The sequence below is a fragment of the Artemia franciscana genome, chromosome 13 (assembly GCF_032884065.1).
Source record: "Artemia franciscana chromosome 13, ASM3288406v1, whole genome shotgun sequence".
Lineage (NCBI taxonomy): Eukaryota > Metazoa > Arthropoda > Branchiopoda > Anostraca > Artemiidae > Artemia > Artemia franciscana.
Window position 1 is genome coordinate 46120479 of NC_088875.1, and position 17466 is coordinate 46137944.

Consider the following 17466-nt stretch of genomic DNA (forward strand, 5'->3'; position numbering starts at 1 on the left):
CTGGCATTTCACCAACATAGTACCTACTGCGGTGATGACTTCTGTATCTTCTTTTCATCCAATCGGATGACATTTCGATTATTAAAGCCGCAAAATTGTTTTTAGTGAGTATAAAACGAAAAAAAGGAAAAAGAAGAGAAAAGAGGTCCAAGGAAAAAAAAACTAAAACCACAACAGTGGCAAAATCTAAGACTGTTATTCTTTTTTCAATAGGTTATCCAGATGAGAAAGCATTTTCTAAAAGTGAAACCGAAAAGTCCAAAGATTCCAACTTGACACTTTTATTATGAACCCTGAAGAAACAGATTTTCTAAAAGTTTGACATTTTTCCAATGAGATTTCCTCCAAATTTCCAGAATTTGAGATTTCCTAATATCTGTATTTGTTTACATTTCAAATTATAAATGATTTCAAATCATTTAAATTATCTAAATATTTTTTACATAAATCTCGTGTTAAAAAAGTCTTCTTTAGTGCGAGGAATATTTTGGGGGGACTTCACAGAATTGCACTTTCAATCAATATAACTAACATACCGACATCGCTTGATCCAGTTCTCTCCAGTCAAGAACGAAGAAAGCACAAAATTCATACCCCCCCCCACAAAATGTTGTAAACATGCGATGATCATCCACTTTTTTTAATGTGACTTGTTTTGCACTTCAAGGAAGTATTTTGAGCCAAGCATTTTTTTTTTTTTAATGTTTGCACGATTTCAGAGAAATGATGAAGTAAGAAATCTCAACCGATAATGCAGAAACAATAATTAAAAAATTGTGGTAAATTTGAGAAGAAAATTCTTACCGAATTTGGTTATCCTCATGTTGTCTTAATTCAGTTCATAAATACGTATAATTATTGACGGTGATTTAAAAATTCACTGCTCGTTGCGAAAATAATAGAAAAAGTTAAAATACTCAACTTGAGTTTGATGTAATTAAATCGAAATAATTTGCGCAAAAATACATCGGTTTCTCTTCGAAATGCATAACCTAGTCTGCGTTACACACCTGTAAGAACCGAGGGTATATACAGGACTAAATTACGAGCTTTTGAGCCATATAGACTAATGAAATTCCGGGGCCCGCAACGGATAAGAACTCTCTTATCTAAGTGCAAAATAAGAATATTAGGGATCCCAGATAAATACTCCTTATTTGAGAGTACAACTCTAGATCAGGGCTCATTGTTGTGCCAAATGTACTAGCGTTGACTCAGTAATGAGCGATGTGTCTCTCATGTTTTTCCTTATTTTTTGTGCCTTATTATACAGGATGGACGGTCGTAGGGACTAGCAGGAGGACTCATTCAATCGTGGGTTAAAAGCTTCTTGCACATCTTTTCAAGGCCAATATTGATCGGAATGCGAGATACCACCCCTTCTACTCCTTATGGTCCTCCATAGCCTCAAATTGTCTGGGGGTATAATTTTAAGATATACATTTTAATCAAAATGACTTACAGTTTCCAAAAGTGAGCCTCAAGATACGACATAACTTATATAAAATAGAGGCTTCATAGATGGATTTTAATGAAAAGATTGCCATATTACACCTTGTTGAGATCAGAATTAAACAATCATTTTTTATCTGTATGATTGAATTGGCACGAAAGCACGTCAAGTATTTATGCCGTTAATGGTGCTCATTTAAGGGCTTACTGAAATCTGAGTCGTCAAAGAATTTTCAGGACTAAAAGTTGGTCCCTTGGGTACCTACCCCCTCAATACCCCCTCCCTTCATCCCAACTTCAAACATACAGACATGATGTACCATTTTGTGCTCATCATCAATAAGGCATTTTTAGGGCATGGTCCCAATAGTTAAAATTTTCATTGTTAACAATCTGAGTATGACTGTGTTAGACCAAAACAATACTACTACTACTAACAACTCAACGCAGCACCAAGTCGCCTGAGGTCAACACAGCTACGCGCAACCCTCTTCCATTCCAATCTTCCATTCCATTCTCCCACCCCAGAACCAAAAATAAGATAAGTACAAACTAAACAATTGTTGGTTGATTCTGCAGAAATTGGCATTCTGAACTTCTTATTCACAGATACGAGACTAGTATTTCAATATGGAAGCCCAAACTAACAAAAAATGTGCATATTTCACAAATGGTGGAAATGTTATACCTTGTTAAGAATCAGTTATACAAGGAACTCCAATCTGTATCCAATTTCTGTGCTCGAATTTGTTTTATTTTATGTATTTTGTTGTCTCTATCACCCCCTTGGACAGACTTTGCTTTTGCAATATTTGTACTCCAATTTCTTTTATTTTATGTATTTTGTTTTCTCTATCTCCCCCTTGGACAGGCTTTGCTTTTGCAATATCTGTACTCCAATTCTTTTATTTTATGTATTTTGTTTTCTCTATTTCGCCCTCGGACAAGCTTTGCTTTATAGGAGAGATAGTAACCATTTTTTGTTTATTGTCTGTTTAATGAATAAATCCTTCTCTCTCTCTTTCTAAGAATAGTGTACTCATACTAGTGCTCCCGGACCCGTGCCTCCTTCTCCTTACACCCCAATCCTTGCCCCATCTTCAACTTTGCTTATAATTTAAAAGATAAACACTGTACTTCTTTAGACTCATTATCGCTCAGGCTTTATTTGGGGGATGGTCCTAAGTGACTAAATGTTGATCATTAAAAGTCATTATTTAAAAAACTTTTCCAAAAAGAAAGTTTTTCGAAGAAAAGTAAAGGCCATATTAAACTTAAGATCAGCAGAAATAAAAATCTATAATAACTCAAATTCAAAACGGCCAAAAAATATTATTAAAGAATAAACAAAACCCAAAACGAACAGAAAGAAACAACCATAGCAAAAAAACATACAACAGGTACCATATAAATGAATAAGTCAATCTTAAAACAAGTAAAGCTTAAATTGAGTATGCAAATCAAGCTTAAAACGAACAAAAATTACTACAAATAAGAGTTTGGCCACTGCTCCCTTCCCTAACTGTAGAAGTATAAAGCCTACTGTGTCACTGGCCCTTTATTGGAAACTATATGTGTCTTGAACAGTCTTGGAAAGAACTAATAAAACTGAACTGAATATATGATAATATTGAACTGATTTATTAACTGATTTATGAACTGATTTATTAAATAAAATTGAACTGATTTAATAATACTAGTTGCTGAGAGCTCATCAGGTCAAGATTTTTATTTTATTTTCAATGGTGTAATAACTACAAAAGAAAATACTTATAATGTAATTCGTTTTCAGTAAAACCATAATTTACATTATAAGCCTATAATTTAAAATAAAACGAATTTTTCCACGAAAAGTAGAGAGCATAAATTCAAAACTTAAAAACGGCCAGAAATTGGCTTATATGAGATAACAAATCTGACCCAGAGAGATATCACGATGAAGGAAGAAATGAAATTCAAAACAAAAAGAATTACAATGAGCAAAAAAGTCAACTTCAACACGAACACAAATTTCCCAAATAAGGGTGGTCTTGCTGTCACTCAACCCCCCCCCCCCACAAAAAAAGGTTAGTGTCGTTTTTCCTTGATCAAAAAGAATTTTTATACAATTTTTCTTTATTGTCATGTTTCGTTATACAAGACAGTGCATAAGCCTTACTTAATTACCTTAATTTGCACTTCAGAACGAATTAGTTGCAAGAACTGTGATACTCGGTAATTGATGATGGTGATAGACCTGGTCGTTGTGTTAAGGTCAAGCGACAAACCATTTGGACAAGAGAGCGCTGAAGAGATGGAGTTTAAGCCCACTCGGTAACGGTGATCACATGGTACGTGTGGTTCAAGAACCATTCTCTAGCAATTTAGAGTTGGCACCACCGCACAACAGCAACTTCGGATTGAGTGTGCAAGATGGTTGGGTATGACAAGCCGCATCATCCTTCAAGTAGACTCTCTATTGTCTTCCAAGAGTGTTATGGTGATGAGGACTGGGAGGGGTTTTCCCACTAGATTTTCCATGGTTTGGCCTCCCATTCCTTTTCAAGCCTCTTTTTGAATTCCTCAGGCGAGAATACAGAAATTGTCTCTTGGCTTAGTTGCTTCCAATCGTTCACCACTCGCTGGCTGAAAAAATCTAGTCGGACCTTGGTGCTGACGGTTGATTTTAACAGCTTTTTGGAAAGTCCTCGTGTTTGTCTTTGGTGGGGAGAGAAGGTGAACAGCTTCTGCTCTGCTCGGGGGAGGTGCCTGTAGGTAAGCATCAAGTCGTAACGCCTACACCAAAAACAAGTGTTGGGAGGTATATTATATAACAACAAATTAAGTAAATAATATATTATTATATTTTAGATCATTAAAAGTTAAATACTACCCAGACTTCATGGCACTCTTTTTTTTATAATAGTATATTCGCAGCATCCAATCTTGTTCCAGTTAGTCTAATACATAAGAGATTTTCGTCAAGAATTTCTTCCTTTTAAAAAAAAATTCTTTGCGATGCATAAACAATCAATTGGCTGAACTAGACTTCCAATTTAAGCGATATAGAAGTCTAAAAATAAGTGCCATCTGGGAAGACTGGGAAGACTAAGTGCCATCTGGAGGAAACCTTCTATCAGCCGTAGGACCAAGATGTGCAGATACAATCCTTCGGTGGGATCCGCGCTTCTTTACGGAGCCGAAACCTGGTCAGCCACTCAGTCTGTGCTTAGTACCGTAAATATAGCCCAAACAAAACATCTTCGCCGCATTGAAGGACTACGCTGGCACTATTTTGTTAGCAACGAGAACCTCCCGGCGTTAACTGCTCAAACACCCTTCTCAGTCCAACTTGCCCAGCAAACACTACGTTGGTACGGACAACTCCTTCGCATGCCCCCCGATACTCCCGCACGAACGATTTTTGACTTTGATCCCGTGCTGCATGGTGGGAAACGTCCAAGAGGTCGTCCCCCCAACCAGATGGAAGGACACGACAGGTGCCCTCTTAGCCGTGGCACATATTAAGGAGGATGTCCACATCCTTGCAAGAGACCGGTCAAAATGGAGGCGCCATGTAGCATCACTCTCGACGCCGGAAGCATTTCGGTAGGAGCATTAATTCAAGTAAGTCAATTCAGGATGAATACAGGGAATTTCGGTACAAATTTTCAAAACGCAAGAGAATTCGAGGGAATACTGGGGGATAGGGAATATTTCAAAAATAGACTTAAAATTTGAAAAACTTGCAAGTAAGAATATAAAGATACAAGTCAATTGTAAAAATGCTAAGACATCAGGGGGGGGGAGGCAAATAAAGAAATATATATATAACATGAAGAACACAAGAGGTGTTAGCAGAAAATTTAAAAGAAACTTTGGGGGAGGAGGGATAGCGCTCTACAAATAAAATATATTTAGAATTCCAAAAACTAAAAGGACCTGGAAAAATGCGTAAAAAATATAGATTTTTTCAATAAGAAGTGAAAGAATACCAAAACTTTAGGAGGATAACGTTGAGAAAAAACATAGAAGATTTCTTGAGAAAAAAAAAGAATGGCAAATTCTAATACTGTAAAATTACTTATAGAAGAGTGGTAGTGGAGGGTAATCCTTAAAAAAATAGATTGAAAGAAACTAGTTTAAAATAATGTAGCTCTACCTGACATTCAGGAATTTCTTTCTCCACCTTAGCTTGCTCATCTCCTTCTGAGATTACACCCTGAATCGGATAAGAACCGTCATAAGTTTCTTCCACACGCCTTTTCTTGGCTTGCACACTCAGCAAAGGAGGGGACGGAGGAGAATACGAAGGCTTTATTAACGATGAAATTCCAGGATGTGATGAATGTGCTGCTGGCTGCAACTGACTGGCTGGGATTGACGTCTCAGTTTGAACTTCAACGCCATGGGGACTTTCGACACAAGGAGGTGGGCTATCCTAAAAAACAGAGCAATTACGTTTGCTCGCCGAGTTATGTTGACTAACTACTTATGCTTCTGTTAAAAAACAACAAAGAGAGGTAAAACTCAACGAAAAGACAACAAATGAGACTGCGGCCAGTAGAGAGAAAAGATGAAAGACTAAAACAACGCGGATATTTCGCCTGAATGCAAACTAGGTGTCCCCAGCACAAAAACAACGATAAAAAAATAAAAAAATAAACACAAATAAAACCGCCACCAATATCAATAAAATACAATCGTCGCAACTGATCCACGTAAGGAAAGGAAGCTATTAGAGTTACTTCGATGAGAACACCAAAGAAACAGATGAAAAAGTATAAAAATTGAAACTAAGTTAATTATTCGGTTGCGAAATAATCCTCTTGCTAGCTAATATTGAAGCAATTCTTTTTGGTCTAGTAATTAACACATTAACCCACAATTTTATAATAAATTTTGTCCAAGAGGTTGTTCCATACCCAAGATCTATGGTCTACCCAAAATTTATAAGACGGGAGCCCCCCTCCGTCTCATTGTATCAACTTTCTCGCCACTTGTTACAAAATTAAGAAAGTGGTTGTCCGTGGCATTGCGTCGTTTCTTAGGAACACAGAAATAGTACCTGAAAAATTCAACTGATCTTACTAATAAGTTGAAAAACTTTACATTGGAGCAGAATTCGACTCTCTGCAGTTTTGATGCATTCTTCCATGCATTCGAACTATAGTGTGAAAAAAGCGAAGATCAAATTAAATTATAAAAGCACTCAAGGATTAAATTAAATCAAATCAATCAAATCAACTTAAATCAAGGATTAAATTATAAAAGCACTTTGATTTGATACAAAATGTGACCTTGGCTAGTTTGGATATTGATGTCATTATGAATTTGGTAAATGAATATTCTTTTTATTTTGGTTTTAGAGGTGAATTTTACAAACTTTTGTTTGGTTTGCCTATGGGGGCATCCCTCTTTCCTTTGTTGGCAAATCTTTCCATGGACTCTATCGATACCTCCGCTATACACAGTTTTAGGCTCTCCCTTTGTTTTCTGGGGCAGATTCATGGGCGATGTAGTTTCCATTTGGAAACACGGTTTAGATTCATTACATATTTCCCGTAAATATTTAAATAGATTTGACAAAAATATACAATTTACAGTAAATATAAAATTTAACTACCTTTTCTTGATATCTTATTAATTAAAAATAATTTCTACTTACTGTTCTCAATATATAGAAAGCCTATACAAAATGACAGATATTTGAATTTTCACCCGTTCCACCCTGTTTCGGTGAAGCGAGGGACTGTGATTTCACTGGTGGTTAAATCTTTCAGAATTTGTTCCCAGGAGTTTCTCGATTTTGAATTGTTGTATTTGAAGGATATTTTATTTTGTAAGAGTTGCTTGATTAAACCTACCGATAAAATAATAAAAAATAGACGCATTAAACATAATAATAAGTTTATTTGAGTTTTGCAGTCTTCATAATTAAATGTGTCTATAAGTTTATTTCTTTGCCTTATGTACCTGTTTTGGGGAAGATGCTTAAACGAATTTTGCATAAACATAACTTTGATACATATTTCCAATGGGTGGTTTCCTTAATTCTGGGAAGGAATTAACCTGGGGAAATTTAGTTAGTGGGGTGTATAAAATTCCTTGTTCTTGTGGAAAGTTTTATAATGGTAGAACTCACAAAAAATTTATTGAAGCATTTATTGAGCATCGCAACTCAATAGAAAAAAACCCTCTAATTAAGAAAATCTCCTGAAACTTTTGTTTCGGCTCTGGCTACAATATATTTTCTTTCATCCTGAACATTTTGTACCATTTGATGAGGCCAAAGCTATTCCTAATGATAGAAGTTTTTCTCAGTGGGCGAGGGAGGCTATAAAAATTAAAAAACATGTTTACTAATCTTTCAGTAAATAGGAACATGGGAAACTTAAATATTGACCCAATTTATGATGGTCTTTTGATTTATGATGGTCTTTTGAAAAATGAACCAATAGTCAATAAGGGAATAATCACCAAGGGACTAAATTACTAGACCAAAACGAGTTGCTTCAATAATAGCTAACAAGAGGACTATTTCGTAACAGAATAATATATTTAATTTCAATTTTTATACTTTCTTTGCAGTTGCTTTGGTGTTCTCATCGAAGTAAGTCAAATAGCTTCTTTTTCCTACGTGGATCAGTACAAAAAACGTTTAAAAAACGCATCATAAATATGTTCATAACCATTTTGTTACGTTTTTACGAGTCGGACAAACATTATAGAGGGGGGGGTTGCCCCCTACCCCCTGGATACGGCCTTGAATCTACCCGTGTTTATATAGACTTTTTTGCATATAAAATTTGATCAGTTATGAACTTGCTGCCTTCTTTATACAAAAGAAGTAAATATACTACCAGTCTATCACTACAAAAAAAAACTACTTTGATAACAAAAAGACGCTGGATTTCCTGCGTAAGAAATTAAAATTTCTTTTTACTAAATTATTTTGACCTTAAAGCAGCACTTGCTAGAACAAAAACATAAATATTTGGGTACAAAAATTGTTATTATGGAATATTTTAAATGGGGGATTTAAAATAGGAGATGCTTTTAGCACTAAATTGCTAAATGGCACCCATTGGCTAGTTTGACATGTTAGTATTGCCAGTTCGTTGCCCAGGTAGTGCAAAGAAGAGAAGAAGTTAGTGAAAGTAAAAAGGACTTTTCTCCTCTGAATTTGTTTAGTGCATTCGTCATGCCTGTCAAAGCCGAAAAGTCGTCATTTTATGATCTTTAAACGTGATAATGCCATCTATTTTGCTAATGCTATTTAGATTCGAACGATTCGGACTCTTAAAAAGATTATAAGTTGCCAGTGTTGTCACGTTGTCGGAGAATACTCAATAATGCACACACGGACCCTCTGCTGCTAACTCCTTTGTTAGGAACAGGAAGATGAACAATCGATGTCAGCACTTTTCTATGCTAACTGTTTTAATAATTCATTCGTGAAATTTTTACTAATACCTTTAACCCTCGACTAGGGCAAGGCCATTTAGCTTCAAATTTCTTATCAAAGCAGCACTAATGCCTTAACCATTTACTAATGCCTTTAACCATCGACTAGGGGAAGGCCATTTAGCTTCTAATTTCTAATCAAAGCAGCACTTTGACCTTAAAGCAGCACTAATGCCTTAACCATTTACTAATGCCTTTAACCCTCGACTAGGGCAAGGCCATTTAGCTTCAAATTTCTTATCAAAGCAGCATTTTGATCTTAAAGCAGCACTAATGCCTTAACCATTTACTAATGCCTTTAACCCTCGACTAGGGCAAGGCCATTTAGCTTCAAATTTCTTATCAAAGCAGCACTTTGACCTTAAAGCAGCACTAATGCCTTAACCATTTACTAATGCCTTTAACCCTCGACTAGGGCAAGGCCATTTAGCTTCAAATTTCTTATCAAAGGCGCTGTTCTGAAATAAAAGATTGTTTTAGACTTTGTGGTCCAAGTTGCTTTTTTCCAGAATCCATCTACAATTGCCAGTTAATTAACCTTTTTCTGTTTGATAATTTTGCCCCCCTTCACCGACAACAAACAACTTCTTTCTATGTTTGGTGTAACTCCTCCCCCTAAAATATTTATGACCCCTCTAAAAAGTTTAGACTACATATACTTTTATGAGAATTATAACAATTATTTGTAACTGTATTATTATAACATACATATATACTATTATATGTATATTACATTTCACTATATACGTATTATTATGCTATATATAATTAGTGTACTTACATCCGATTTAGGAGGCACTTGACCAAGACCTCTAACTGCTAGTATTTGAGCAGTTCTTAAGAGGCTAGGCAGTTGACTTTGGCATATTTGTACTTCACCTTTATACATAAAACTAACCAGCGCTGATAGATTATCATATGTTGCGTCCTGAACAATCACCACGGGATGTTGGGTTATCAGCAGATCCTGGATGACATAATAAAAAGTAATTAATTTTTGCTTTATCAAACTAGCATAAACACAATACAAAATAGAAAAAAGCTTGTCTTGATCACTCACGTTTTTTAATTAACGTTTTAAGGAGACCCGGGACGGTCAATCATTTTGATCCTAAGCTTCCCGTCAATCAATTGATTCAAGCATGATTGATCGTCAGGAGCCTGTATGACGCTTGAGTCAAGCGGTGACGATGGTTTACTTGATAAATTCGCGTCGATTTGGTTTTTATCTTTTCTTTCCACTGGCCGTAGTCCCGTTTGTTCGTTTCTTCATTCAGATTTTTCCCTTTATTTGTTCTTTATGAACTTTATTATACAAATAACAATAAAAACAAAAAATAGAAACAATAATGATACTAAAACTTCTACAAAAAATCTCTGATATTTCGCTACATCAGGTTAGCTAGAGAGTGCCTTCTTTCAATACCCATGATACCCATGATTAGTCAATAAAATTGTGCACTTCTATGTGGAGGTTTTGGCACATGTACACATTCCTTAGTATAATTTTGTATCCTTTCATATTGAGTTTTGCCAAAATTTCATTATCTTATGCTTCTTCTTTAAGATATTTAAATAAATAAAAAAGTTTTTTTCAACTGAAAGTAAAGAGCAACATTAGAACTTAAAACGAACAGAAGTTATTAGGTATATGAAGGGAGACACCCCCTAGCCAATACCTCACTCTTTACGCTAAAGTTCCAATTTTGTCCCAATTCTTTGAGAATGATTCCTGTATCACAAAGGCCGTTTAATTAGAATAAATAGCTTTTTTAAAGTACTAAAAACAACTTTAGCGTAAAGAGCGAGATAATACGTAATAATTTCTGTTCGTTTTAAGTTTTAATGTTGCTCCTTTCCTTCAGTTAAAATACTTTTTTTTTATTTAATTTCTGATCGTTTTTTTATATAATGCTGGGAAATCCGGCTCCCCTTCCATGGAAAATTCCTTTCCTCCATGAAAAATTCCTCCATTGACAGGGCCTCCACCGTACCCCCCCCCCCTACCAGAAGAATACCCCCTGAAAACGTGTATACTTTCCAATAACCAATAGTAACGTAAACAATGGGCGAAGTTCATAACTTGCAGCCCTTCCCCCAGGGACTGTGGGGGGTTAAGTCATCCTCAAAGACATAGTTATTACATTTTTCGACAATACTGAACAAAATGGCTATCTCAAAATATTGATCGGGTGATTTTGAGGAAAAACTTGTCTTGGGAGGGGGAGTAGCTGCCCTCCAATATTTTTGGTCACTTAAAAGGGCACTGGAGCTTTTGATTTTTAATCACACGAGCCTTCTCCCAATCTTATATGATCACTGTTTCGACACGATCATCCCTGAAAAAAAAAAAAAAAAAAAAAAAAAAAAAACATATATCCTAGACCTTTCTTCTGACAAAAAATACAAAATTCCACATTTTTGTACATAAGAGCTTAAAACCTTCGCAGTTTGGTTCTCTGGTATGCTGAATTTGATGGAGTGATTTTCATCAAGATCTGGGTAACCTTTTCCAAAAACTGGGTAAATTTTCTCAGGCTCGTAACTTTTGATGAGCACCATTAAATTGGATGAACTTTATATATTTTGTATAGGCATCAAAATTCCACTCCTTTGAAGTGTCTATTGCTATCAGGACTCTGTTTCTGAAAGTTTTGGTTACTATTGAGCTGCATTGCTCCTTACTTAGTTCATTACCATAAACTGTTAGATTATCCATTTCAAGTGCAAAGCAGAAATTGTGCAGTGGCGTCAGTTCACCAAAAAGAGAGGGGGGGGGTTCTTTTCATCTTTTGTCAGCGAAAGTACTATAATTCTCATTTTTAAATGAAAATACTGGAAAAGGGGTAATATCAAAACCTAGAGGGGGGCAAATAATTTTGGAGGGGTTGCTTCCCCCCTCCCATTGATATAGCCATGGAACTCTTTGCAAGTCTAAAGAAAATCTCCAAAGAGGCTAACTATTTAAAAATAGATTTTGTTCAGTAAAGTGTTTTATCTTTGCTGAATACCACATTATTTGTTACTTCTTGAATATTTTTTTTTCAAAGGCCAAATCTAGGTTTACTTTCCTCCCTTGTGGGCATGCATTTTTTTGAAAGGGAGAATGTTTCGTTCTTCAACCAGATTTTTCTTTTTCATCAAAATAAAATATCCTCTTCCCCATATTATAAAGTATTGCAATTTTCTGCATTTTTGGTTATCAATAGAAAGAAGATTCAAATATACATTGATAAATTTTTGAAGTAAAAACAATAGACTGGAAGAGCAGTTGTTTTAAGTCACTAATTGAAATTCTGGAAAACATAATTCAAAACTTACTGTCTTCACCACTTTCAATTTAAACAAAAACTTTTCTTTGAATGTCCAAAAGCTATTAAAAAGTGTTTGGAGTTCCATTAATATGCTACCTTTTTTTTAATTTGTTGACCTCTAGGGGTATAGGTTAAAAATTTTCTTTTTTGCAGAATCATACTTCTACTAATTTTAGAAAGTACTGTAATTTCAGTACTTTGGGTTATTAATGAGAAAAGGGTGAAAATTTACCTTGAAAAGATCTTTGAAGTAAGAACTGCATGCTGAAAGAACTATCCTATGTGCTTTCAGATTCCTTCCTTCAGCAGTTAGGGTGACATCTGTCAACAGTCCTAAGTCTAGTAGGTCTGCCACCTGACAAACAACTGCATTTTGGAAATTATTCCAACGTAGACAAAATTGCTGGCTGTCATTTACTGACATTCTCTCCTTTGTTCATTGATAGCTAGAAAGTTCAATTTATATTGATTATTCAATTACTTATGCTAATCAAACAGTTTATGGTAAAAAACTGTAAGAAAGAAGTAACTTCTCTGAATTGTAACCAAAACTAAAAAAAAAGTATTTCAAAGCAATCAATATATAAAAATAATAGGTGTTTAATGCTCGTTTTAAACATATAAAACTCATGAAGTTCAATGTTCCCCATCAACAGCAAAAAGCCTTAAAAATTTTGCTTTACTTTTAAAAAAGAAGGAAACATTCCCAAAAAGTAAAGCAATTTTAATGAAAATGACACTGTTCATATTCAGTATGTTAGAGAACACTATTATCGATGTTTCAAGCTCCTATCTACAAAAATATGGGATGTTGTGTTTTTTACAAGAAGGATCTCAAATGCATGTTCGTTTATTTGTTGCTGTTGTTTTTTTCGATCTTCCCAGGGGCAGTCATACCAAACCAATGGCACAGGAAATTGAGAGGGGGCTCACTTGAACAAAAATTAAAAATTATATTATGCTTTTTAAGCAATCAAAAAGATGATGCCATGGGAAAGTGGAGTTTCCTGCCGTTTTCTCGCACCAATCTATGATTTTGCCCCAAAAAGGACGAAGTTCCTATTAATTGAAAACTCTGAGATAGGCAGTCCATTTACAAGGATTAGCTATTATGAAGGAGGGGTATTTCGTAGCTGGGGGCCGGGGGTAGACGACTCAAAGAGTGCATTTTAATACACAAATGTCTTAACTATCATTGAACCTTCAGATAAATACAGAATGACCTTTGAGAAAGGGAAAGGGGTGGAAGGAATTGGTATCTAATCCTATTGATTCCCATAAAAATTTTGGTCTAGGCCTTTATTATGGGTGCTAACGGGGGAAGGGGACAGGGTGTAATAGTGCACCTCCCAATGCAAAAATCTTTTTCAATACGAATGTCAAACATCCACATATTCAATAGCAGCACAGAGATGGCAAAGGCGAAGCAATGCATCATGAGCCTTACAGAGCTGTTGCTAAGGTTTTCAGCACCCAGGGGCAGTGTTGATTTTTGCCCCCCCCCCCCACACACACACAAACACACTACACCATCACTAGCATAATATAAGTTGGTGATATTATTGACAAAAAAAGGTCTCAGTTTAGTGCCTCCTGAGAGGCTGCCCCCAGGGACAGCTGTCCCCCTTGCCCCCTTCTTGTTAGCTATACCTCTTGAGCCTTCCAAGGAAATTTCTTGGGAGGGGGGGGGGGAGGAGTCAGGCAAGTGCAAGCTTTGATTACAGAAGCTTTGATTCAGAAATTGGAAAAGGGAATATTTCTCTTTTCCTATTTATCTACAATGTTTCAATGTGCTAAAACATACAAATACAATGTAGTTAAATATCAGAGAATCCTAATGTAAAGGTTTTGACTGCTTAAGCTACATAGAAGATCGAAAACCATGCAGAATTTCCATCCATATAAACAGTAAAATCCCTTTCCATTCATCCAAATTTCAGTAGTGAACTTTAATTCTTAAGCAGAAAAACAGAAAGATGGAACACTACCAATTAATTTACAATTATTGATACACACAATTTAACGGCAAGAAACCAGGAGTAGAGTTTTTGGGGCCAGTAGCCCTCATCATATCTTGGTTAGGTCAGGGCTTGATTTAAAGAAATTAAATATATAAAAAATTAGAGATTAAATACTAAAAAATTAGAAATTAAATATGAAAAAAAGCAGTTTTTTTCACTGAAAGTAAGGAGCATCATTGAAATTGAGAACGAACAGCAAACATTCCGTATATGGTGGGGAGAGGGAGTTACCCCCCCCCCCCAATCCCTTGCTCTTTACGCTGGTCTGACTTTTTGTCCCAACTTTTTAAAAACGACTACTGAAACACAAGTACTGATGAATTGTAAAAAGATGATTTTTAAGTCACTAAAAAACTTATATATAACATTTGAAGGATTGAGTAGGAGGTATCCTCTTAATATGTGGAAAAATTTATGTTTGTTTTAAGTTTCAATGTTGTTTCTTATTATCAGTTGAAAAAAGCCCGTTTTTTATTTAGTTATTCTAGATACAAGCAATTTTAACTATTTTTTATGGCACTTGATATTAACCAAGTGACATATAGCAATCACAAATTCTGTCGGTCTGTCTGTTGGTCCCAGTTTTGCTACTTTACGCACTTCCAGGTAGGCTAGGACGATAAAATTTGGCAGGCGTATCAGGGACCGGACCAGATTAAATTAGAAATAGTCGTTTTCTCGATTTGACTATCTGGGGGGAGTCGGGGGCCGGTTAATTCGGAAAAAATAGAACAAATGAAGTATTTTTAACTTACGAACGGTTAATCAGATCTTAATGAAATTTGATGTTTGGAAGGATATCGTGTCTCAAAGCTCTTATTTTAAATCCTGACCGGATCTGGTGACAATGGGGGGGAGTTGGGAGGGGGAAACCTAAAATGTTAGAAAACACTTAGACTGGAGGGATAGGGTTGAAACTTGGTGGTAAAAATAGGCACAAGTCCTAGATACATAATTGACATAACCGGAACAGATCCACTCTCTTTGGGGTAGTTGGGGGGGAGGGTTAGTTCTGAAAACTTAGAAAAAATGAGGTATTTTCAACTTACGAACGGGTGATCGGATCTCAATGAAATTTGATATTTAGAAGGATATCGTGTCTCAAAGCTCTTATTTTAAATCCCGACCGGATCTGGTGACATTGGGGGGAGACCTAAATCATTGAAAACGCTTAGAGTGGAGGGATCAGGACGAAACTTGGTGGGAGAAATAAGCAGAAGTCTTAGATACGTTATTGACATAATTTGAACGGATCCGCTCTATTTGGGGAATTTGGAGGGGGAGTTAATTCTGAAAGATTAGAAAATAATGACATATTTTTAACTTACGAAAGAGTGATCGGATCTTCATGAAACTTCATATTTAGAAGGACCTCGTAACTCAGATCTCTTATTTTAAATCTCAACCGGATCCAGCGTCATTGGGGGGGGCAGTTGGGGGAGGGGACCAGAAATCTTAGAAAATATTTAAAGCGGAGAGATCAGGATGAAAATGGATGGGAAGAATAAAAACAAGTCTAAGATACGTGACTGACATAATCGGACCAGATCCGCTCTCTTTGGTGGAGTTGGGGGGGGGGGGGGGGGTAATTCGGAAAAATGAGGTATTTGTAACTTACGAACGGGTGATCAGATCTTAATAAAATTTGATATTTAAAAGGATCTTGTGCTTTAAAGCTCTTATTTTATATTCCGACCAGATCCCGTGACATTGGGGGAAGTTGGAGGGGAAAACCGGAATTCTTGGAAAACGTGAAAATTGGGGTATTTTTATCTGACGAATAGGTGATCAGATCTTAATGAAACTTGATATACAGAAGGATCTTATGTCTCAGATGCTCCATTTTTGACTTGACTTGGATCCGAGGACATAGGGGGTTGGAGGAGGGAAACAGAAATCTTGGAAAACGCTTAGAGTGGAGAGATCGGGATGAAACTTGATGGGAAGAATAAGCACAAGTTCTAGATACGTGATTGACATAACTGGAACGGATTCGTTCTCTGTGGAGGAGCTGGGGGGTGTTAATTTGGAAGAATTAGAAAACTTGAGGTATTTTTCACTTAAGAACGGGTGACCGGATCTTAATGAAATTTGATATTTAGAAGGAATCCATGTCTCAGAGCTCTTATTTCAAATCCCGACCAGATCTGTTGACATTGGGGGGAGTTGGAGCGGGAAATCGGAAATCTTAGAAAACGCTTAGAGTGGAGGAATCTGGATGAAGCTTGGTGGATAGAATAAGCAATTGTCGTAGATACGTGATTGACGTAATCGTACTGGATTCACTCTCTTTGGGGGAGTTGGGGGAGGGGTTCAGTGCTTTGGCGAGTTTGGTGCTTCTGCACGTGCAAGGACGATGAAAATTGGTAGGCGAGTCAGGGAGCTGCACAAATTGACTTGATAAAGTCGTTTTCCAGATTCGACCATCTGGGGGACTAAAGGGAGAGGAAAAATTAGAAAAAATGAAGTTTGTTAAAGAATTTTGTTAGAGCTCATACCATATGAGCTCTTGGCTCTTAGCTCTTCTGGCCTCGTCACAAGTGCCATATGAGCTCTTAGCTCTTGTTTTTTAGCAAGGATTGTTTATATTAAGACATGGAAGCTCATATTTCCAAATGCCATTAATCTCCAAACAAAATCACTTACAAAGCTAGCACTGATAGTATAGTATATAGTTGGTATTTTTTCGGTACGATCATACAATTTTGTGGGTTAATCATGTTAAAATTTCTATGGAATATTCCTATGTATAGTAAAAAAGGCCAAAATTTATGCATTATTATTAAATGGCGCGTATAATAATGAGTAGATAACCCATACAGCAAAAATGATTACCTCAAAGTGCTTGCTATTTTAGCAATACAATAGGTTAAATCTAGTGTGAGATGGTAAAATCTAGCACAGAACTCAAAAAAGAGCTAACAGCTCATATGGCACTTGTGACGAGGTCGGAAGAGCCAAGAGCCCATATAGTATGAGCCCTAGCAAAATCCTGAGAATCAATAGATTGCTTTAAAGGAAAATCAGAGGCTTAATGCCGGTCGGGATTTAAAATAAGAGCTCTGCGTCACGAGGTCCTTCTAAATATTAAAATTCATTAAGATCCGATCACCCACTCGTAAGTTAAAAATACCTCAATTTTTCTAATTTTTCCTCCCCCTTCAGCCCCCCAGATGGTCAAATCGGGGAAAACGACTTTATCAAGTCAATTTGTGCAGCTCCCTGACACGCCA

At 36.2% G+C, this 17466-nt stretch overlaps 1 protein-coding gene across 2 annotated transcripts in view; it reads right to left on the reverse strand.

Annotated features, from left to right (window-relative positions):
* LOC136035000 (protein jim lovell-like) overlaps positions 1-17466 on the reverse strand; it is a 54700-nt gene that overhangs the window by 15488 nt on the left and 21746 nt on the right. For both annotated transcript variants that reach the window (XM_065716571.1, XM_065716570.1), the window contains exons 2-4: positions 12445-12658; positions 9680-9865; positions 5594-5872 (exon numbers count right to left, since the gene is read on the reverse strand). In XM_065716571.1, coding sequence (XP_065572643.1) covers positions 5594-5872; positions 9680-9865; positions 12445-12636 — 657 coding nt within the window. In that variant the 5' untranslated portion in view covers positions 12637-12658. The remainder of the gene's footprint in view (positions 1-5593; positions 5873-9679; positions 9866-12444; positions 12659-17466) is intronic.